General features: G+C 39.7%; 3 protein-coding genes across 3 annotated transcripts; 2 read left to right on the top strand and 1 right to left on the bottom strand.

Annotated features, from left to right (window-relative positions):
• The first annotated feature begins 3,050 nt into the window (after positions 1–3,050).
• On the top strand, positions 3,051–9,089 carry p4htmb (prolyl 4-hydroxylase, transmembrane b). The gene is made up of 9 exons (XM_073468870.1): positions 3,051–3,537; positions 3,621–3,702; positions 4,448–4,638; positions 4,750–4,846; positions 6,051–6,213; positions 6,364–6,549; positions 6,794–6,884; positions 7,052–7,175; positions 8,425–9,089. Exons 1-9 carry the CDS (start codon positions 3,202–3,204, stop codon positions 8,640–8,642), a joined length of 1,488 nt encoding a protein of 495 aa, XP_073324971.1. The 5' UTR covers positions 3,051–3,201; the 3' UTR covers positions 8,643–9,089.
• A 511-nt stretch (positions 9,090–9,600) lies between these two features.
• Positions 9,601–17,178, bottom strand: slc26a6l1 (solute carrier family 26 member 6, like 1). Its single transcript, XM_073467678.1, has 18 exons — positions 17,039–17,178; positions 16,743–16,882; positions 16,389–16,499; positions 16,133–16,308; positions 15,886–16,050; positions 15,386–15,538; positions 15,007–15,089; positions 14,753–14,900; positions 14,304–14,417; positions 12,828–12,905; positions 12,618–12,713; positions 12,402–12,508; positions 12,204–12,273; positions 12,029–12,121; positions 11,166–11,276; positions 10,512–10,940; positions 9,856–9,910; positions 9,601–9,764 (listed from the first exon to the last, which is right to left on the bottom strand). The coding sequence occupies exons 1-18, from the start codon at positions 17,176–17,178 to the stop codon at positions 9,601–9,603; spliced, it is 2,433 nt and encodes an 810-aa protein (XP_073323779.1).
• A 904-nt stretch (positions 17,179–18,082) lies between these two features.
• kbtbd12 (kelch repeat and BTB (POZ) domain containing 12) lies at positions 18,083–22,625 on the top strand. The gene is made up of 6 exons (XM_073469013.1): positions 18,083–18,231; positions 19,115–20,275; positions 20,360–20,630; positions 20,789–20,939; positions 21,040–21,237; positions 21,331–22,625. Exons 2-6 carry the CDS (start codon positions 19,203–19,205, stop codon positions 21,498–21,500), a joined length of 1,863 nt encoding a protein of 620 aa, XP_073325114.1. The 5' UTR covers positions 18,083–18,231; positions 19,115–19,202; the 3' UTR covers positions 21,501–22,625.
• The last annotated feature ends 669 nt before the right edge of the window (positions 22,626–23,294 follow it).

Below are 23,294 nucleotides of genomic sequence, written 5' to 3'. Positions count from 1 at the left end.
AGGTACGGTGTTTACAACTTTCAAAAGTACCAGCCTTTAAAGATTTGTCATCTAAAGTTTGGCAGCTATGGTCTAATTTTTTTCCCCCAGATATGGTTAAAACAAATATTGTGTCACAGTATTACTTAAAATAGCTAAAGATGCTGTTGAACGTAATACTTTGAAGAGCTAACTAAATGTATGGCTACCTTGGTTTCAAGATGCAGCTAGTTAGCTTTACCCAGACAAGACAGCTAGTTTAAGATAACGCTAACGTTAATAACAGAATATGGCGGAACGGTAACGTTAAGATGTAAATTAATGCTAATTAGGCCTACATGAAGTGTATCAAGAGTATCTTAACCTGGCAGTAAAATGTCTTAATTAAAAAACCTGAATCGAAACATTTTGCTTATTAGAGCAGCTTTAAAAGACTAGCCCCAGTTTATTTCTCCGGAACAATTATTGTTTTAGCTCACCTTAACTTTACATTTACACTTTTTATGTCTGATTAAGCTAACGTTAACGTCTAAGTACAAGGCTAATTGTTGTATTTAAACACTTACCAAGACATTTCAATGTGATATGAGGACGATGTTCTTCATGTGGAACAAAAATGTTCTCCTATGCCTCCTATGTCCAGCAAAAACAAACGCACAATAAAGTCTAACAAAGATGGCGGCCGGAAGTCACTGCTGGATTGTCTGGTACGTGGCATCATCAAACACAAAAGTTTGGCTATTATAGAAGCCTAAAAACGAAATATAGTTGCTTATTTCTAAACATTCATCGTTCGAATGTCTCACAATTGTCGTTAATATTTCTAGGAAAATCCCAAATGCAACAAACAGGCTGTCTGGTGGCCTATTTTTGGCTCAAAAATATAATAACCATTCTAATTGGCCTAATGCAATAGATACACAATTAAGAATATATTAGAAATCTATAAAAGGCAAGATTCTTCGAGAATTGTCTGAAGTTTGAGTTTTCTACTGTATGAAATATTCATGCAAATTGTACAGATCTAGATACCTCTTGCATTGGGTCCTGATTGTGGTTCTTTTTTTATGCTGTGAGCATCAAAAATGCAATTCCAGCTGTAGATACCACTAGAGTTAATTGAGAAAATAGTCATTTTATCAGTAATTTGTGTGAACTCACTCCTTAATAGCCTAGGGGGAGCCACATATGTCATTATATTTAATGTCTGGTTGTAAATCCTTTGCAGTCAATAAAGTCTCCTTATAGACATCAACAGATATCATTAACGTCTTCTGTATACTGCACCCATCTTTGCTTCGCTGTTCAGTTGGATTGAGGTCAGTTGACTGACTTGGCCAGCCTTGCACTTTTTGGCTATAAAAAAACATATTAGTAGTTTTGTCTGTATGTTGTTGTCTGAAAAATGTGTTTACAAAGTCTTATAGTGTCCACCACATCTGGATGTGAACACCCTCAAAGACCTGTGAAGCTCAGTAGTTTAACCTCAGCCACTCTTTCTTCTGTCAACCGTCACTGAATAACAGGATCCCTCTTTTACAAATGTGCCAACCAAAACAAGCAACAATAAGCAGATATAAAAGGTAGTAATACAAGAAAATAATCATAAAGATAACCACAAGAACTGAGGAAAAATAAAATCATTTTAGAAGAAGTTTCTCAACAAACAAACATCAATTAATGCTGTCTCATAGAGAGCAGGATATTTCAACCAGAATGCTGAGATGGAGCTGATCAAGTACATATTAGATGTCTTTAAGTAAGAGTAAGACTTTAAGAGTAATGCATTTATTTATAACATAATAATAATAATACACGTATATAGCACCTTTAAAAACAGAGTTTACAAAGTGCTTTGACAAAACAAGCAAAAGCAGGAAACTCAAAAAGACAATATTACAGTCAAGCCAAACACAAGGCAGCCTAGTGTAAGATAGATAGATGGATACTTTATTGATCCTGAGGGAAATTTAGACATCCAGGAGCTTATATGACATGCACAAAACACACATGCAAACATATAATAAGAGAGTTTAAAAAAGAAGAAAATGTATACAAGAATTTAAGAGTATGAACAGAATATACGGATAAAAAACACACACAGAAATGAAGTGATAGTCGAGCCACCAGAACTATTAACTGCAATGCTACAGTATCTGCAAACTGAGGTAGTGTAATCGATTGAGATATAAACATTAACAGCAACAAAGCAACTGTGAGATGAAGGTGAAAGGTGAAGTTAAAACAAGGGCAGGAAATGTTAAAACCCAAAAAGACATTGTGTCATTACAAGTAAAAGGAATAAAAGCCATAAAACAGGCAAAGGGAAAGTAATGCAAAAATAGAGATGAATAAAAGAATAAAATCAGAAGATGACATCACATCAGAGGAGTTAAGAACAGATAAGATTAAGAGCAGTAAAAGGTGTAAAGGATAATAGTTAGATTGAAAATAAACAAATAAAAGCAGTAAAGGAAGGTAAGAAAAAATACATCACATGAGATGAATAGACTGAGAGCAGTAAAGGGAGTAAAAAGATAGAAAAGTATAGCAAGTGTTCCTTATTTGCCTTTATCCAACAAACATTACACAATGAGGGATAAAGAGAGAAGCGGAGGGCCCAACCAGAGCAGGACTGTGTTATTTCTTCAGGTCACCAGAGGTCACCATTGCGCGGTGCACACGCTGTTGTGATCAGATGGAGAGCTCGACCATTGGCGTGTAAACTGAAGGATTTAAACAGACTTGGGATGTTTTGTTATGCTCACACATGCTGACTCTTTTATTTTAAAGCATGATTGTTGCACTCGGTCGATGCTGGGTCAGGTTTATGGAGCAGGTTTGCTGGATGAGCTCCGCCGTGGTTTGGGATGCGCAGTGCGCTCTGCTGCCGCTGCTGACTGGGACTGCTGCAGTGTAAACAAGACGGTCCGAGGCTGCAGCGCCGCTGTCTGTGGCTGAAAACACTACGACACAGTGTCAGCGCTGGTTCACTTGTCTGCTTAAACCGAGCACGGCTTCATCATGAACCGACCGTGGGTTTTTCAACGACTTCAGTTCTGCAGAAGAGAGGCTGGCCTGGTTTTCTTCTTTTAATTAAAACCGGACATCTGTCAAGTCTGCACATCTGCCACTTCTAAGCTAATGTTCACTCTGCCGTTTGATTAATCAGATGGACTTCGCTGCCGAGGAAGTATCAGCTCCCTCTTGATTCTCAGGAAAATGACAGACAACCAGGAAAGCCCAGACGCCGAAGACACCGCTCCGTCCGGGAGCGCGACCTTGCCGCCGCTCCGGCCGCCGTGCGAGCGACTCCCCTGCCACAAGAGCAGCGTATGCTCCCGCTCCTACTTCGTGGTAGTCATGGTGTTTTTTCACGTATACATCATAAATGTCATTGCACTGCTGTTTTACGTGCACTACAGCAGCGGGCAGGACGATGCAAACAGAAGTCGTGATGCTCCGAGCAGCAACCAGCAGCGCCCCGAGCCGGGACCTCCGCCATCAAAGCCTGAGTTTCTGCGTGATGTGTCCTTAACAAGAATCGAGGGGATAAGGGTGAGTAATGCCATGATGCATCCCTCCCACTTTCTAACTCTCTCACACACATTAAGCAGCACTAACATCACTCATCCTTTCAGGTGGGACATGTGCAGAGGGTGGCACTGATGCCAGGCAAAGTGCATGAAATGCGCACCCTGAGTATGAAACCTCTGCTGTTCGGTAAGAGCAAAAACACACCATGCATGGGGCAGAAACAAATCTGCAGCGCACCCACATGAGCCTCTAGTGGCCAAACAGGTGTGTGCTTCTGATAAATGTAAACATAGCGCCACACAAACACACTGACCCTCCTCTTGGTTTTCATCCTCATCACAACCACCCAACACAAACTCACAGGCTGGTGTATGTGTGTATGCTGAGATCAATGATGGCTACATGAAGTAGGCCATCCAGTCCTGAGGCAACTACTCCCTCAACTACACACACCAGACCTAATTAAGGGATTATAGCTGACTGAAAAACACAAGTAGTAATGGAACAACACACACAGTATTGGGTTTTGTTTTGTTTTTTACATTAAATGCACGTTTAGATGGTTCATTGTTGGTATTAATGGTTCAGCTTCGCATCAGTATCGCTGCAAAACTGGCAACTGATTAAATGATTGTTTACATTAGGGCTGCAACTAACTAGTATTTTAACTTTTGATTAACTGCTGTTAATTTTCTGTATTTTTCAAACAATGGTAGCAATCCAGGATCTTCAATATACTAAGAGTTTTGATATGGTTCAAATTGATAAGTCGAATATTAAAACACTTGCTGAATTGTCTGTGGATCAGCTACAGAAAAACTAGAGCCATTTTCGTTACAGCACAGTATGACTGGGTAGCAAATCAGAAAATGAGAAGCATGCAGAATAGAAAAGTCGATGACCCAAGAGATTTTCCTCCCTGTTTCTGCAGAGATCCCTGACTTTTTGTCGGATGACGAGTGCCGGGTTGTGATGCAGCTTGCCCAGCTAAAGGGTCTGATGGAGAGCCAGCTGATGGTGCAGGATGGCCAGGAGGAGCTGGCCAAGGAGCTCAACCTCAGCCCAGAGGAGATCTTCAACCTCCTCGATATCAACCAGGATGGACAGTTGCAGCTCCATGAGGTGTATGTCAGTGTGTGGACTGTGAGCACGTACTGTCGTGCGTGACATGTAGTAGTCATTTGGTTCAGAGTTGGTTAACTCATCCTGTTGTTACCGTCGTTCTTCTGACAGATACTGACTCATTCTCGCGTGAGGGACGGCATCTGGCTCACACCGGAGAATCTGCGAGAAATCTATGACGGGCTCAAAGCTGACAAGGACGGTAATGGTAAGAAATCAACTTCATTCATCGTTTTAGATGTCTCTGCGTAGCTGTTTACTGTTGTGAAAATATTAATTATTTGTGTGACATATTTGTAGCTCATGTATGTATTTGTGCATAAATTGTATTGCCAAACTTTTAAGTTTTTTTTTTGTTGTTGTTGATATACATCATGAAACGTGCCTCCTCTAAACCAGTTTTAAAAGGCAAAGAAGGAGATGGGTTTTTAGGCGAAAATATTGAGCTGGAGCAATTCTTCTTTTTTTCCTAGATAATCAGAGCCCAACTGATGTCAATACCAATATTAGGTAGTAAAAAAATTCTGTGAAATGACATATTGGCCGATATACATATTTTTTTTAGGATGACCCCTCAAATTTTGTTATCAAACCCTTGTGACAATGATATGAAATTGAGGCAGGATATTTTACAGTTAAACAATACATTTCTTGTCCAAAATGACATCACTGCACTGAAACCATAAACATCACTGCTAATCTAATAATTATAAATCACGCAGCATCTTTTTTTGCATTATTATGTCTACAAAAGTTTCATATCAGTGCCAATACTGATCTGTGATCAGTCGAGCTCTACTATGATTCTTAATCAGCTCATCTATTTATATATCATGTTCACAGGCAGTTGATATAAATATAAAAAATAAAGGTTCATTTTTATAAATGTAAATTAAACATTATTTAATCTCTCAGTGAATGTTTTTTCCCCTTTGTCTGAGCCCCCTAGTGGCAAGGAGGCATGTGCACAGATTGCATGTGCCCCTGTTATTGCTGGTGCATTTTCAGTCCCATGTATAAACTGGAATGTAGAGTACATTAGTGATATACAGGATATGGACACCACTCATGAATATGAATGTGAATAGATATTTACAGGATATAAAATCCATCTTGAACTGATATCAGCCCCATTCTAAACATCTAGTAATGGAAATGGATCAGGTATCAGTGTATAAAGGGCTGCAGGGTTTTCTTTTCTTTTCTTATTTTTACACACGTCTAAAGTATATATACACATTACCAGGTTAATATCAGGTAGTAGAAGAAACCATATTTTCCTAATCTATGTTACTGAGGATAAAAACTGGGCTCTGTCTTTAATATACTGCATATGGTTACTATAATAATAGGAGTATGAAAAGTGTCAGAACGCACAGCATCAGAATATGTAATTTCTCATATTTTGACAGGTTTGCTGAGTCTGGAGGAGTTCAGGGTCCTGAGCAACGATGCCTTTCAGCGCTTCCTGATGCAGCGAGGGGTGAAGAGGAGTCAGCTGGTGAGGAATAGCAGACACACCTGGCTGTATCAGGGCAAAGGAGCACACCAGGTCCTCCAAGACATCAAGGCGAGGTAAGCAGGTCAAACCAAGTTCTGTTATTGCCGTAGTGCAATAACAACTGTGATATAACGAAACGATGATTTTACCGTAAGAATAAAAAGGTTTAGAAATGTTTTTTTTCCACACTTTTAAACTTTTTTCTCTACGTTTCTATAACAAAGGGTGACTCGCTTGACTCGGCTCCCGCCCACATTAGTGGACCTTAGTGAGCCGCTCCAGGTGGTCCGCTATGAGGAGGGAGGACACTACCACGCCCACCACGACAGCGGCCCTGTGTATCCTGAAACAGCCTGCACACACACACGCATCGCAGCCAACACTTCCACTCCCTTTGAGACGTCTTGCAGGTAAGATCACCAACATGACTGAAGCGGCATTAACGTGATAAAAATGTTTGTGAACGTTCAGATCTGAGTTCATCCGTCTGGTATGATTACTAAACTGTGCATTGACACTCCATTGTGACAGCTGGCATGTTAGTTTGTGTGACATGGAACAAAAGGTGTGCTTGCCACTTTAGTGTTTGTATGTGTGTGTGTTTGTTTGCACCATACATGTGTGTGTCAATTTAAATCTGTGTTGCACACCTAGGTACATCACAGTTCTCTTCTACCTGAACTCTGTTGAGGGGGGTGGGGAGACCGCATTCCCTGTGGCAGACAACAGGACCTATGATGAAGTGGTGCGTAATTGTGTGTGGGTCTGGAAATGTGTACGGAGAGCTGTGCAAAAGTACTGTGTACATACTGTGCATGTCTTTCACATCTGTGTTAACTCACTTTTTTGTCAGTTAGTGCATGGGCCTGACGTCAAGCAGAAACACTGAGTTTGATTGTAGTTTCTTTTTAGTCTCTCATACAGAATAATGTCGATCTTTTGGACACCAGAAGGAATTGTAACAAGAGTAACCTGAGGGTGAAGCCGACCAAAGGGACAGCTGTTTTCTGGTACAACTACCTGTCTGATGGAAGAGGTAGGATTCATATTTAGAATTTTTATTTCAAAAATAGGGGTGGGCAATGTGGCGATTTTAGATAATGATTAATAGATAATCTATTTTTCAGGCAAATCGTTGAGATTTAGGTATTCAATGTCCTCTTACTTCTGTTTCCAACCTTCACATAACTTCATTGACAAGGATCAGCATTATATAAACAAAGCAGTGGGAGCACTCCAGTAGCTCAGTTGGTAGAGCATGCGTCCTCAGGAATAGCATGGCCAAAACCATGTAATTACGTCACATGTTGAACATTAGCCCCCTCAAAATGACTCGTTTTAATATCAGAAATTGATCCGTTCAGTCCGATAACATTTAAGCTAAAATTTAGCAGCAGCATGCTAACATGCTCATAAAAACAAAGCTACAGGTACAGTTTTTTCTCCACTTTAATTTAAAATGTTAGCATGCACACACAAAACACAAAATACAGCTGAGGCTGATGGGAATATCAATACTAAGAATGATTTGGTTATAAACCAAAGTATTGGACAAATTCATGGTATCACTTGACTAAATGTCAGAAGATCAATAAAGTGATTAGGACATACTGCACCAACACCCATGGATGTCAGCATAAGATTTTGTGACAATCAATCTAGAAGATGTTCAGACATGTTTAGACTTAATGATGGCGTTAAATGAAAAGTCAGGTGATCACCAAGGTTATTAAAATACATCCTCTGGGGAGAATAATTGTGTTTTCGAATTTTCATCTGAATCCATCCAATAGTTGCAGAAATATTTCAGTCTGGATCAAAGTGGTGGGCCAACGTTACCAGCCCTAGAGCCACCCTGCTAGCATGGCTAAAAAACCAGTCAGAAATAGCAGTTGTCAGTTTTTATTTCAGTTCAATTCATCTTGGCATATGACATCATTTAACATGTTATAATAATGTTTTTGGAGCACAGTTTAGGCACAGATTCAAGGTAAAAGTATAAAATGCAATAGAATGGTTGAGATTCAAGCCCAAATTTGTGCAGTAAAGATTTAAGGTACTCTAGAAAGACAACAAATACAGTGATTGAAAAAGTGCATTTAAGATTGACTCAGTTTATAAATTAAACTAATAGTTTTGCAAATAAACTTGGATGTTAGTTGGGAAAATAAAACTGCTCAAGCAATTCATTTTCTAGTTGAAGCAGTGTGTTTAATAGCCACATCAGTAGTGTGAGCCCTTTAAAGAAAGAAATATTCTGATTTTGTTTTGTTTTTCCTCAATAGGTTGGGTCGGCGAGCAGGATGAATACGCTCTGCATGGGGGCTGCATGGTCACCCACGGCACTAAGTGGGTCGCAAATAAATGGATCAACATTGATCCAGATTACCAGCGGCAGGCTCGCTACCAGCAGCTGGTTTCACAGCAGCCAGAGGAAGAGGATGATGAAGGTGTTATTGTGAACCCAGACACACAGAGTTCTGATATCCATCAAGACTTGTAGCTCATAAAACCAAATTCATAAAAAAAGAAAAATCTACCTAGCCTTCCTCAGACCTGTGCACAACTTCTTTGGCAACGTCCTCTGTGGCCAGTATGTAGAGACAAGATTTATTCAGGGAACGAGGTCACAGTGGGTTTATGCAACTGTAAAGAGATGCTTTTGTTAAATATTGCTCGGATATTGTTATCCTGTTATTTTTTAATCTGCTGTAATTTCCCATTTTAGGAATGTTGCACAAGAAACTCAGTAAAAATCCCTTTGCATGCTTTAGCTTCACAGGTTTTGCTGTTGCTATGGGCAAAAAAAAATTGCACTTGAAAATTGAAATGGCTCCTGTAAACATTTCAATGTCCTACCTTGTTATTGCTGCCATGACCAAAAAAGGCTCACACACCCTCAGTGTGATGCATGTTGCCTTGTCTTTGTTCCTGGATTTAATAATTATTTTATGCCAGATTTTTATTGAAATGTATTGTTTGGATGTTTTAGTTATTTATTTATTTATTTATATTTTTCCTTAAAATGCACTGTATCACTCCCACACTTAATAAAATCAAATTAAACGTATGCGTCCTCAGTGTTATTCTTCTTTTCTCGAAAACATGTATAAATATCAATACAACAACATGAAAGGGACACATTCAAATATTTAATCAGTAATTCACATGTATTATTTGTTTTATGCTCAGCTCGCAGCCTCTGACATTTTACCCAGTAGACGTTGAGATGTTTTTTTTCATCCTCAGTGCTGAATTCCCTCTTTGGTTGAAGTCCTTAAAGTTTCGTGCTGCTGTAAGTATCCTGAAATCAATCAGTCACTTAGTTAAAATGACACGATTAAGTGTTTTTAGTGAGTATTTCTATGTCTTCACACTTTGGTTGGATTGTTCAATGCTGGTAACTGCTAACAGCATAACTGCAGCTAACAATGTTTACTCTGTCAACTTTCACCTGAACATCAGTTGCGTATACTCACCACTGAAGGTTCGTATCTGGGGATCGATGTGGCTCCGCGATGGTTCAGACAGTAGAGTACAGCATCGTGAACGGAGGCAAAGAGACTCCTCTTTGTTATCGACTCAGAGAAGAAGTCACCGCGCTCTAGTTGTTCCACCACAGAGGCTGAAGAGATAACGGAAACCATGATGAAGTCTGTTCATGTAGTAGGCTACAGCCCCGAGGAGGAGGAGGAGGTGAGAAGGTATTCACTTACCTTGGCAGCCAGCCAGGTAGATATCCACATCAATCTCACTGAAGTCCTGGAAAATCTGTCAATATAATGAATACAGAATATTTCTACTCAACAAAAGTTAACAGAGCTCCAACCTTTAAAAAATCTATTTTCATATATCTTCCCTTTTAGGTGCTACTATCCCCTATCAAGCAAATCACATTCTGTTGATTATTTTAGTTCATTTTTGATTGATTTGAACTTTTTTTTTTACGTATTACACCTTTAACTGTAGGAAAACAGAACTACCTATTATGTTAGTGTTTTAATGTAACTGAAAATCAATAAAGTCTAATTTCAGTGGCATTAACACTAACTATAAATCTGTTGATTATTTTCTCCAGTCATAGATAAAATTTCATAAAATGGTAGAAAATGTCATTGCTGTTTCCCAAAGCCAAAGATTATGTTTTAACATGTTTTGTTTTGTCCACAATCGAAAGATGTTCAGTCTGTCATAGAGGACTAAATAAAAAGATATATATATTGTAAAAGCGTATTTGCTAAACTCTCTCTGTAAAAAGTGAGTGATCTGAAAGTAAAAGGCTCCTCCTTAAAGCTTTCAAAACAAGGAAATGTGTATGAACTAAAAAAACAGATATTCAGTGGTCTTTCTTATTCCTCCCTTTAGTACCCACATTTTTCACAGTCTTGATAGCCACAGTGTCAATGAAGTTAGCTGTGGAGAGGTCAATGATGATGGAGTGAATGTCCCAGGTCCACTTCCCCAGTGACCCGAGAGAGACCCGCTCCAGGTCGCGACTCAGCGTGTCCTCACTACTGGACCCCAGAGTGGTGGTGTCCCCGTCTTGCAGCTCAGACATCCACCCTAAACTGGTGCTATCTGGATCTCCTCCTTTCAGGTACTCCCACCTACAAGGGTCATCTGGTGTTCGCGGAGTGGTTGGGATGACAAACACTGTCCCGTTCTCCCTCTCAGTCCAGCCCTGCTCCTCAATGTCTGTAATGTCCCCGTCCATGCATGTGTCAGCCCAGTGGCCGGCGTCTTCCTCCACAGAGAGCACAGGCACTCCAGACTGCCGTTTAGATGCCCTCTGTGCCCGTCTCTGCAGTGTGGTGAGAGAAAGATTCAAACTTCTGTTAAGTTCTAGAGTATGTTGACTTGTCCTGTGTGACTTCAGCCATCTGATTACTGTAACTCACACGATTTTGGTGTTGTGTTTTTTACCACATAGAAGGAAAGATAACCAATGGGCCAAACACACAAAACATTGTAGTCCTTAAAATAATCCATGTGTCTGAGCTTATGTAATACACTGGCAGCACATTACCTCTCTCTTGGCTTGCCTTTTTGCTCGCCTCTCAGCCCTCCTCTCTCTCCGTCTCTGTTTGGCCTCCTGCCTCCTCTTATAGATGATCATTTTACTGATATCAAGCCCACTCTGAAAACACATAAAGAAGAAAAATAAGACGTCATTTGCATCTCACAAAACTATACCAAATGGAATTCATCAAATACAAAAATATCTGTCTAGTTTTTAAGATTATGCAATGCTTAGCTCCTCCTCCTCTGACTGGTTTCATCCACTCCAAATCTACTGCTAACAGGGCTATTAGAGGTAGCAGCTAGGGGGAATTGCACAGTCCCACTAAGAAGAGCTGCATTCAGCCAGAGTCCCCATCATATCATTCACTTAAGTGTTGGCACCCCAAAATGTCAACACTGATGCTATTTTTATCCACCTCTATCATCTGATCATGGATTTTACCCTCTGATGTTATTTCGCTGTATTATATAAATGTGTTTTTTTAATCACAAAATAGTATTATTTTAGTATTATTGCACATTTGGAATTTATAATGGCCATTTTTTGATTAGATTAGATTTTTATTGCTATTTGCACAGGTACAAGGCCGTACAGGTACATAGGAATTCTTGTGCGTGTCTCTCAGAGTCAGCTTGTGACAAGAAAGGTGAAGTAAGGCAATGAGAGGAGGGAAAAAAAACACAAAAAAGTAGAAAAATATACACTATGAAATATATTTTTAAAAAATAACAATAATAACAAAATAACAATAATATTATACATAGAATAGAATTGACAACGGACAATAATCAGATGACTCGATACTAAATTTATAATTATGAGATGCAGTCCTTGAATAGATAGTATCATTCGGAAAGACGACAAACCTTTTCTTTCAGAGCTTCAAGGTAGAGCTCAGCATTGGCGAAATACACCGTGGCAGAAGAGCGAAATATAGTAACACCTGGAATCTCCCTTGCCTGCCAAATAGCAAAAGATCAACTTATTTTGCAGCGAAGGTAGAAAAGCTTTTATTTATGGCTTTCCATCTTTCTGTTTTACCTCTCTGTGCGTCTCCATATCCACATACAGTTCTGTACCTGGAACATTTCCCAGGACAGAGTATGTTGGCCTAAATGGAATTGAAAAGAAAACACAAAATTATATGAGCAATATGTTTGTGTTCAGTATTTTGTCTAAATCAGTACATATTCAGTTATTCGAGTATGCAATATCCTACAGTATGATGAGGAGTCTTACATCTGAGTTCTGAAGATAACAGTGAGCAGAGCGAAGATGATCGATGCTGCCAGACCCAGATCCAGATTGAACAGCAGTGTTGACACCCAAGTGACCAACCACACCACCTGGGGGGAGTCAGCATGACATGACTCATTGTTTTGTGTGACAATGAAAAGGAGATGGAATAATGACACTCTTCCAGACTCAACACCACAGCAATAATCGACCTCTCACCAGATCAATCTTGCTTCTTTTCCACAGTGTAACAACATCAGAGTACTGCTTGAACATGCCCTTCAGATTTACAAAGACAATCGCTGCAAGGATAGCCTAAAACAAGGACATAAGTGGAAATAAGTTAAATAAAAAAATCTACTACATTACACAAAATATGTCAAGCACTAAATCACTTTATGGTGAAGAAAAATTGTAGAGCAACAGCACCTTTGGCAGCTCCTGGAACAAAGGTCCAAGCTTCAATATAGTCACCAACACAACCAGAGCTGAGGCCACACCTGCCATCTACAAGAACAACACAAAGCTTGTTTCTAATGTTCTTGAACGATTTGTATTCCACAGGCAAGTTAACATATTAGTTGTTTAGCAGAGATGGATGAAGTCCTTTGTTGGAGATAGGGTTGCAGCGATAAACCATTTTCAACGCAAACAGTGGTTTGAAAACTGACAATTATCGTAAGGTGTACATTTGCTTATCTATGGTGTTGAATTCCACTATATTACAATTAATAATCAAGCCTTGTGTCTGTCAGGACATAATATTTTGTGAGATTATAATAAAGCATTTGTTCAACCACAAAAAAAGAAAATTTCATACAATTGCATCCCTATTTGGAGAAAAGCATATATATTTGTCAGCATATTTTTCCAACATTCAGTGGTACTCTAAAAACTATTAAGTTTCCAATAATCAATTGATTGGTTTATTGTTATTATTGTTATAATAATAAATGCACAGTTACATTCATGTACATTATCATTAGCTATAGAAACAGGTAGGTTTACTGGTCTCCCTGAAAATAAAAGACTTTGTTAAGTGATATATGTGAGACTAAAGAGTCCATTTCATGTTGTATTCGTCATTATATGATGATTTTAAGGTTAATCTCTTGAGGAAAATGTCTTTAATTTCTGATGCTTTCTTCTACATAAATAATGCTTAAAAAAAAAAAAGCTGAGGTTTCTTTTTAGGAAAGGAACCTTGTGATGTGTGGTACCACTGATTTCCTTTCCAATCCAATGACATCCATGACTGCTTTTGCGGCCAGCCATCATAAACGTCCACTCACTGTCCCCTGACGCAGTCATAGAGCCGTAGCTTGCAAATGACTATGACAGGTGGAAGGAGTAGTTCCAGCAAGCGGGTATTATCTAGACTAGATCCTGGTGATAACGTAGTAGCTTTCTACTGTGTCCTTGTTAATGATTCAATATACATTTACTCTAAATTACTGAGTTAAGATATTGCTCTTTTAATATGAAAGTTGAACTGAACATTTGGGATGGCAACGATCTGCCCACCACTAAAGGAACCTTTTGTGTGGATTTTTAATTTGTAGATTTGTATGATTATAAATGTGTTGCTGCATATTAAGTTAGAAACTGCAGTACATGTTCTAGGACCACAAGGTTTTGAATTTCCACATGGTTCCACATGAGGTGGTTACATTTGTTAGGTTAGGTTGTTGAGGTCATTCTGTTATGTCAGCTCATTTATAATTCAACATAATTTCCTTCTAACCCCACCTCAATCACCCTTAACTAGGTTGCACTCATTACATATTTACAGTACAGCTACTGCATGTCGCACATATACAGAACAAAATTAGAATGACTGTAATGATGACTGTCTTTATTTGTCATGTTGTTTTTGTAATGCCGTCACTTCTGTTGCTCACTCACTTGTGTTTTTCCTCCAGTCGTCTCTTGGATGAGACTTCGAGACATTGAGGGGCAGACAGAGTAGCACTGGAAGAAGCCTCCCACTGTATTACTGAGACCCAGTGCCACCAGCTCCTGCCGCGGGGTGAAGACACAAGATATACAAAGAGAAAGCAGTGATGGAATGTAACAAAGTACATTTACTCTATTATTCACAATTATTACGTAATTGTACTTTATTTTACTACTAGAACAGGTTTACATGCTTTAGCGCTCTAAAAACACATCAGTTTTCTCATACTGTCCAGTGCTGCAGCACTGTATTTATCCTCTGTCTGAAACTATGTTTTATCTCCTGTCTCATTAAGTCACAGAATTATAGAGAGAGACTACTGGGTACTACTCAGGTAAAGGCATACAGGATGTGATAATGACTGTGTGATAACAGTATCTACAGAGTTGTGGTTTACCTGGTTACTATCCACCTTGTATCCATGTTTCAGTGCAAATGTTTTGCCTAGTGAAATTGATATGGCATATCCAACAATGGCCAACGCAAAAGCATCACCAATAACTTCTCCAAACAGACTCACATCTGGCACGCTGGGAGAACTGAGACTGGTGCACAGGTGGAGGACAGGAAGGTAAGCTTTTAGTACTAAACAAGCCAGGAATGTGACTCAACAAACAATTACAGCTGTATAATTTGAATCCAAACACTTACCCACTGGGAATTTCTCCAACAACTGAAATCGTGTAGTTGCTGTTCAAGTGTGAATAGGATGAGATCAATGTCCCTGCCACAATCTAAAGCCGTGACAGAAAACATACAGATCGTAAACACACACAAAGAAGCCACAAACCCTCAATCATTAAAAAACCTGGTCAATCATATGCTAGATGTGAATCTAATTATTAGCCATATATATCTCCTTTTTTTGCTGTGAACTGCACAAAAGCAGAGGCCCTGGCGCTACCGCTGACTCAGCTGCACGGTTCCACTGTGTCTGAGCTTTTTTTTAGTGCTGCAACATCAGCAGCAGCAGCAGCACAGAGGTGATAACATAAAAAGAGCCAGAGAGTGTGTCCTCATGTCAACTAACTGTGATGAGCTCCACTGGGATAGGCACTGGCAGTTTTGGTCTCAGAAAAGAGTTGAGCTCCTTGGCTGCAATTAGGAACACCATGGACACAGCGCTGACCACCAGTGTGGGAAGATGAGTGTGTGGCAGCAAGGAGCAAACATCCTTCAGAGTCTGAAAATGGAGAGAAGTGAAGCAGGAGGTGGACAAATAAAAACATACTTGCTTGGCTGCACACACCTAATGGTATTAGTCACAATTAAGTACAAAATAACATTTTCACCTTTTGAACTCTTTTGTCATGCTATACAGTTGGTGATTGTTGTAAAAGAATGGTGTGTGTTCTTGTGTAACTATGTTGGGTTTTGTCCTGGTTAAAATAAAGATTAAATAAAAACGGTAAAGAATGCACATCAAACTCTTTAATAAATGTTTGTAATTCTCAGCGCTATAACAGAGCATACAGTTCAGTACGGTTGTATCAACAAAAACACAATGACAACATACTTGAACATACTCACATACACCAGTGACAAGGGACCACTGAACCGTGTTGGCGAAACTCCAAAGATGTACTTCAGTTGTGCCACCACAGCATGGGCTGCAGCAGCTGTTGTGTAAGCGCGCACCAGAGGTTCAGACAAGTACGTTCCCACAAATCCAAACTTTACCAAACCCAGCACCACCTATGCAAACAATCATTAATGTACATATGAGTTCTGGCTTTAACCTAAAAATAAGACATGTTGTGGGATGTTGTGTTCAGACCTGAATAAGTCCTCCGAGGACAGTCGTAGCAGCAGCCACCTGCACCCTGTATGAGTCCCGAGCTGTTATGTCCACCTCTGTAGTTATGTTGGTCCCATTTGTTTTGAGGAAATCCATGTCTGGAGCCAGTCTCTCTGTCACACTACCCACCATGATGCTGAGCACAGTGAACGTACCTGAGCACAATACAAAACAGCAACAAATGATATTACGGATGTTATAACGGCCATGAAGCAGTGTCTCTCTCTTTACTTACCGATGGAAATATGACGTGACGTTCCAAAAAAGATGTAGATGAATGCTGGATAGAGTGATGTGTAGAGCCCAAATACAGGAGGTAAGGAAGCCAACAATGCATATGCCATACCTGTGAAAACAAACGTTTTGTTCAACTTCTCAGTTTACAAATATTTTCATGACACTGTACTATTTTTGCTGTGGTTTTATTAGCAAATATTCTCCAAGGATACTAAATATTTGCAGCATTATATTTTACATTTTTGTCATTTGCCCTCAAGTCATAATATCCACTCAAAATATATTGACTGTGGGAATTTCACTGAGTTTTTCTGCAATTTTGTTGATATTCACTGACAGACTGTTTTCTTACCCTGTGGCAGGTGCATTATGCCAACACTGATGCCGGAGATGAGATCAGGCATGCCATAGTCCCAGACTGAGTACTTGGGCAGCCAGTACAACACAGGCAAGCTGCTCAGCACACTATGTTTCAGTCTGGGTACTGTGCATCTGGAAGGGATTTAAAGGACACACAGAGACAAAAGTGAGTCTTTTTATAGGCTGATGTTTTGAGCATACATTCACTGAAGAAAATCAAACCAGAAATCTAAATACACCTACTGTAAGCATCAAAGTTACAAGATCAAACGATAAAATTCCCCTTACCTGAAGGAGTCTTTAAGACGTTCAGTTAGAGAAGGGTGAGTTTCAGAGTACGCTTTTCTCTGCGTTACCTCTTCCAGTCTCTGCTCATCCAGCACTTCCCGCTCCACTCTGTATTTCCCAAATCTACGCGTAGAATCCATTTTTTTTCCAAGGAGATTTATTCCAGACTCTTTCTACGTTTCCTACACACTGTCCACCAAACTGTTCTACTGTCACAAGAACAGCTGTATCTGCATATGTACATCATAGTGCCTAATAATGGTTAACTACAGTCAGGATGTTGTGGGCAGAGCCTCTTCATGACAACGATGGCAGACCGGAAGAAACAAAGGATGTAATAATGGTCCTTAAGAGGAAAAAGATTAACATTGTTGAATTTCAATAGATGTCTGACAGGTGTGTTTCCATACTTCCACTTTTTCCATTCACTTGCAAAAATAAAGCTAATGAGCCATGACATGTCACCTGAAGCTCAAATTACACTGGTCAAGTGAGTCTTGACCAATGGCAATGTATGGGCTACTTCTAAGCAAAATACTTGAAAATGTAAGATGCAAAAGTAGATTTCCAACTCAAAAAGTAAAGATGTATAAACAGATTTAGTTTACAAACTTTGTTATTGTTGGTGCAACAGTTTCGAGAATTTGGATTTTAAGAATCAAACTTAGTAGGCAAGGTCCCATTTTAGACAGTGGGCATGCAGTAGACTGGGCCTTTAAAAAAGTGCTGCCATGAAATCTGAAGCTAGGAGCAATGTAATATGTAGGTCATTCCTGAGCTGCATGCACATGACCGGGGCAAACAAACTGGAACGGAGAATTACCCCAAACAAAGTATAACATAATGCCAAAGAGTCGAGTTAGGAATGTCAAAATATTTCACAAATAAACCTCACTGTCATGGCTTGAAAACCCACTCTCTCCTGATCACTCAAACCTCTCTGACCCACTAGCTGTGTGCCAAAACACTGTCTATTTTTGGGTTAGTAGCTCAGAGGGCCGCAGCAGTGAAGGGGGCACATATCTTTGTTTCTTGCAATCGCTCAGACGCTCTCTAACCCCCCTGACGGACAAGTTCTGAAACAAAAACAACACATGTCGCCTGATGAAAAACATGAGTACTGACTGGACTTTTTAGATCAAAGACAACTGCAGACAAGAGGAGCGGATGAGTTTCGTAAAATCTTTTACAAGGTAATTAAATTGCTGTATAATATGAGCAGCTGTAGTGCACATGTTTTATAGCCGATAGCAGCATTTTGCTAATATTTGTTAAATCTAAGGTGTCTTATTACATCTAAGGAGTGTTAGGAAATCATGTTGTCAAATGTTACTTTGCTAGTTGAAGTTCAGCACAAGTTGTGGGTAATGTCTATGCACTGCTTTTGCCTGTAACTTAGCATTTTGAGTCTACTGGCTCTTGTATAGTTTCTATTTTACTCTTATTTCATACTCATTTAATTATTCCTTTTTTTAAGATTCTCTATTTATCTGTACTTATTCTTTCCTTGTGTGGCTGTAACATCTGAATATTATTATTATCATTATTATTATTATTATTATTATTAAAAGGATGTGGTTTTGCATTACTTAAATACTGTCAACTTTAATGGTTAAAATCTTTGAAGTGTTATGATTTTCAGCGTTAATCAAGTAATGCAACACTTACTGATCGTTAATCTACGTTTTCTTTGTCAGGACATCTAAGATTAAAATAGCAATATTTGAGAGTTTTTGTTGAAAATATTAAAAAAATAACTAAAATTAAAGTTTTGTTGTTGAAGAGATATTTACGGAAGTTCGCATGCTACCCAGCTAACTGTAGCTAAGAGTAGCTACAACTAGCAGCAAGTAGCCATTACTTTGGTGATATGCTGCCCCTATTGGTTTTGAGTAGGAATTTGACAGGTGGCCAATTCTTGTCTATTGCACCTTTTACATAATCAGGAGTGGATTTGATTAAGCAGATTTACTATTAACTAAATCTGACACAAGCGTGTGCTTATTATTATTATTATTAGATGCTGTTATGATATTGCTCGCTGATTAAACGTCTCTTTTTTTCTTTGTTTTTCAGAGATAACCTCCTGACTAGTTGTTCAGAGTGCATAAAACTTTCTGTGTAACTTTGTAAAAGTTATTGGTGCTTAAAAGTCAAAAGCAAAATGGATCTTACAACCAAGCATGGGCTGGTGCTGCTTGACCAGCTGAGGAAGATGAGGGAGTCGGAGCATCTAACAGATGTGGTGCTGGTTGCTGAGGGCATCAGCTTTCCTTGTCACCGGGTCGTTTTATCCGCCTTCAGCCCGTACTTCCGTGTTATGTTCACATGCGGCCTGCGTGAGTGCAACAACAGAGAAATAATTCTGCGTGACACCCCTGCAGACAGCCTGGCCCTCCTCTTGAACTACATGTACTGCTCAGATCTTCCACTCACTAACGCCAATGTACAAGGCATTTCTATTGCAGCCTTTCTCCTGCAGATGGATGATGTCTTCAATCGCTGTCAGCTGCACATGACAGAGAACATGGATGCGTCCAACTGTCTTGGTGTGTATTACTTTGCCCGTGACCTCGGTGCAGAAGACCTGGCTGACCATGCTCAGCGCTTCTTGAGGCAGAACTTTGTCCAAGTCTGCCAAAATGAGGAGGTGCTGGAGCTGGAGGCCCATCAGCTGGGAAAGCTCCTGACTTCTGATGATCTTAACATTTCTCGAGAAGAGACCATCCTAGATGTGGTCCTCCGCTGGGTGAAACACTGCACTCTGACAGAAGGAGAGGTCAGAATTCTGCACCTTCCAGAGCTCCTGAGGAAGGTCCGTCTGCCACTGATAAACCACGACTATCTAAAAGAGGCGATGAAGAGGAACACAGCCCTGCTGGCTGATGCTGAATGTCTGGAGATGATCAATGAAGCCTTGGACGCCACAGCCATGCATCCCTTAGCAGCACCACGCAAACTAAAGCTGCGGTACGGCATGGAGACCACAGATCTGCTGCTCTGTGTCGGCAACGACGCTGGTGGGATTAGGTCAAGATACGGCAGCTATACTGAGCGCAGCTTTTGCTATGCTCCATCCACAAGCCGGACCTACTACATCACTTCACCTCGCTATGGAGAGGCTCTCGGGTACGTTTGCGCTGGGGCTGTAACTGAAAAAAATGACATCATAGTGGCAGGAGAGTCAAGTGCACGCAGAATGGCCCGACAGAAGGACATGACTGTAGAGATTTACAGGTAAGAAAGACATCAGGTGACACAACTGATAATTAATATGCTTGCCCAAAACAGATGGTACTGATAACTATCTTGGGTTGCCAGGTACAAAGTAGAGGCTCAAGGAACCTGGGAGCACCTGACGTCAGCAGAGTACCGTGATTCCTATGCTCTAGGATCACTGGGTGACACTCTGTACCTGCTGGGTGGGCAGATGAAGCTGAAGAACCAGTTCCTCATCACTAACTGTGTGGAGCGATGGGCTCTGCAAGGTGGACCCTGGCGCAGTGCAGCACCCCTGCCTCTGCCTTTGGCCTATCACAGCGTGGTCAAAATGAAAGATCGCCTTTATGTGATGGGCGGTCGAACACCACAGGTGATCTTTATTTTTTTATCAACCAGTGTTTCATTTGGATTTTGTGAAATCGAGAGAATAAGACTTTATGAACACATTTAATATGAGCTGTATCCGTATGTGACTCTGACAGCACCTGCTCTGCTTTGTCATTACTTCCCTCCCCATCTACCATCCAGTCATACCGGATGGATGATGAGCCTGACCGTCTTAGCAACCGACTCCTGGAGTACGATCCAAACACAAATAAGTGGACAGAGTTATGTCCCATGAAGTACTCCAAGTACCGCTGCAGTGCTGTTGTACTCAATGGTGAAATTTTTGTGATGGGTAAGATAATTTGTTCAGTTAACTTAATAAATGTTAATAAAGTGGCAAGTTTCAATACATATTAATCCACTATGCAATATGCTCATGACTTTTTTCGCAGGAGGTATTGGATGTGAGGGTATGGATCGTGGGCAATCACGCCACTGCCTTGATGCGGTGGAGATCTACAACCCAGATGGAGATTACTGGAGGGACGGACCTCGTCTTCCATGTGCACAACTCTCACTGCGCACCAATTCTCCTAACGCAGGAGTGGTGGGAGGCAAGATTTATGTGTGTGGATACTACAAAGGAGCAGGTAAATAAAGAAAATAACATCCAATGAATGAAACGTGTTTGAGAGATGTTTCCGATGACTTTGTAACGCTTTCTGTTTTATCTCTACCCTTAGATCGTCATGATGACATAACAAAGGACATCCTGGAGTTCGACCCCTGGGAGAACCGGTGGACAGTGGTGGCTCGGCGCGCTCTGATGCATGACAACTATGATGTCTGCCTTGTGGCAAATCTCAACCCACGGGGACTCATGTCCCCACCTGCAGACTTAGTTAACCAGTGACACTATTGTCAGATCAGATCAAAGTCTGTCTGCGAGAATTAGTGAAGGAAATCAATTATTAATTATTAATGCACTTATTGCTGGGCCAAATGCATTCATATTACAAGCAGAAAAGGTCTTAGTGCCCTGCTGCATGGAAGAGGATCTGCGGATAATGATTTGCACATTAGACATAGACAGATAATTTGTAAATAAAGTGTTGTTGTTGGTTGTTAAGTTAATATCTGCAGAGATTGATCAACTGAAACCTGCAGCTCTGTGGTGCATTGCATTATCAGCACCGGGAAATGATTTATGGTTATAAGAAGGGCTGTTATTTACGATTGGTTTTATTTTCTGGTGGTTATTTTCTCACTTATCAGTTAATTGTTTAGTGCAGGGGTGCCCAAACTTTTTTTCCTTGGAGGGCCGCAACTGAAACTTAACAGTGAGCCTAAAGCCCACATGTCACTTGCCCGCTGTGCCCAATCATGTAATCAATATTTTGAATCCTACTTATTTGAATCATTTCAACCTCATGAAAATTAAACAGCATAAACAGAGATTTATATTATATAGTTCCAGAATTAATTATTTTCTTTCTTTTTTTTTGTTATAAATCATCTGTCCGGCCAAACTGAACCCTCAGGCCACACTTTGAGCAGCCCTTGTTTAGTGTATGAACCGTTCAATAGTAAGAATATCACATTCACAATTTCTCAGAGGCCACAGTGATGTCTTGAGTTTGTTTGTTCGTCAACAGTCCAAAGCCTTAACATATTCAATTTACTGTCATATAGGAATGTGTTTACATTGAAGAAGTAGCAACCAGGAGATGTTTAGCATTTTATGCTTTAAAAAGGATTCAAGCAATTAACTGATCATCAAATTAGTTGCTGATTAGTTTTCTGCCAATCAACTAAGCATTGCAGCTCTAGTTTTAATTATAGACGTCTGGCTTTGCTGAAACTTATACAAAAATGCTGGTTAAGTATTTGATCCGTCATTACAGAATAAATACTAAAGCTTTCTAATGACTAATTTGACATTGGCAGACTAGGTACAGTATAAAAAGTGAATATTTTATATTGTATTGATCATATGTGTGTTATGCTTGCTAAAGCAGAATAAAACTGTTTTTTTGCTAATAAATATGCACCTTAACGTATCATTAAGCATGTTTATTGTGGTTCGAAAACAGACACTTAATTCTGTTTAAAGTATACTTTAAGCGTAGACTTAAGTTTATTAGGTACAGCTGGTTAAAAGAAACATTGTCTAGCACACAGCCCTGTGGGAAATCCTACCCTCATGAAGATTATAATGTTCAGTTTTTTGTTGAAACTGTTTTAACATTTAGTCTACCCTCAGTGATAGAAATTGGGTGTACAAAGTATAAAAAAATCATCTGTCAGTATAACAGTGGAACGAAGAACATGGTGACATGAAGAGGATGATGCAAGTTACTATTACTTACACCTACTATTACAACATTTGATGTACTTTCACAAGATCAGATTTCAAACATGGGTGACATAAATTATATGCTAGATAAATTTATTTCTGAATTATTAGTCGAGAGAATTGTGGTTTGTTTGCAAACACTTGTAGTTTATTTTCAATGTCAAGTCAGCAGAAAATATACTGAACAAGTTTAAAGTTAAAGACAGCAGAGACACGTAACTGTAACAGTATTTTTGTAAGTAGAAAAAGAACTTTAAATATGTGTAAAGCTTTGCGGGTCACTCCGTCATTTCCTTACTTGTCATAAGTGCCTTTTTACAACCTACACAGCTGTTCCACCATAAATATAAG

Source organism: Pagrus major, chromosome 6 (genome assembly GCF_040436345.1).
Source record: "Pagrus major chromosome 6, Pma_NU_1.0".
Taxonomy (NCBI): domain Eukaryota; kingdom Metazoa; phylum Chordata; class Actinopteri; order Spariformes; family Sparidae; genus Pagrus; species Pagrus major.
The sequence above is the reverse complement of the archived record's forward strand: the minus strand, read 5'-3'. Positions and strand labels throughout refer to the sequence as shown.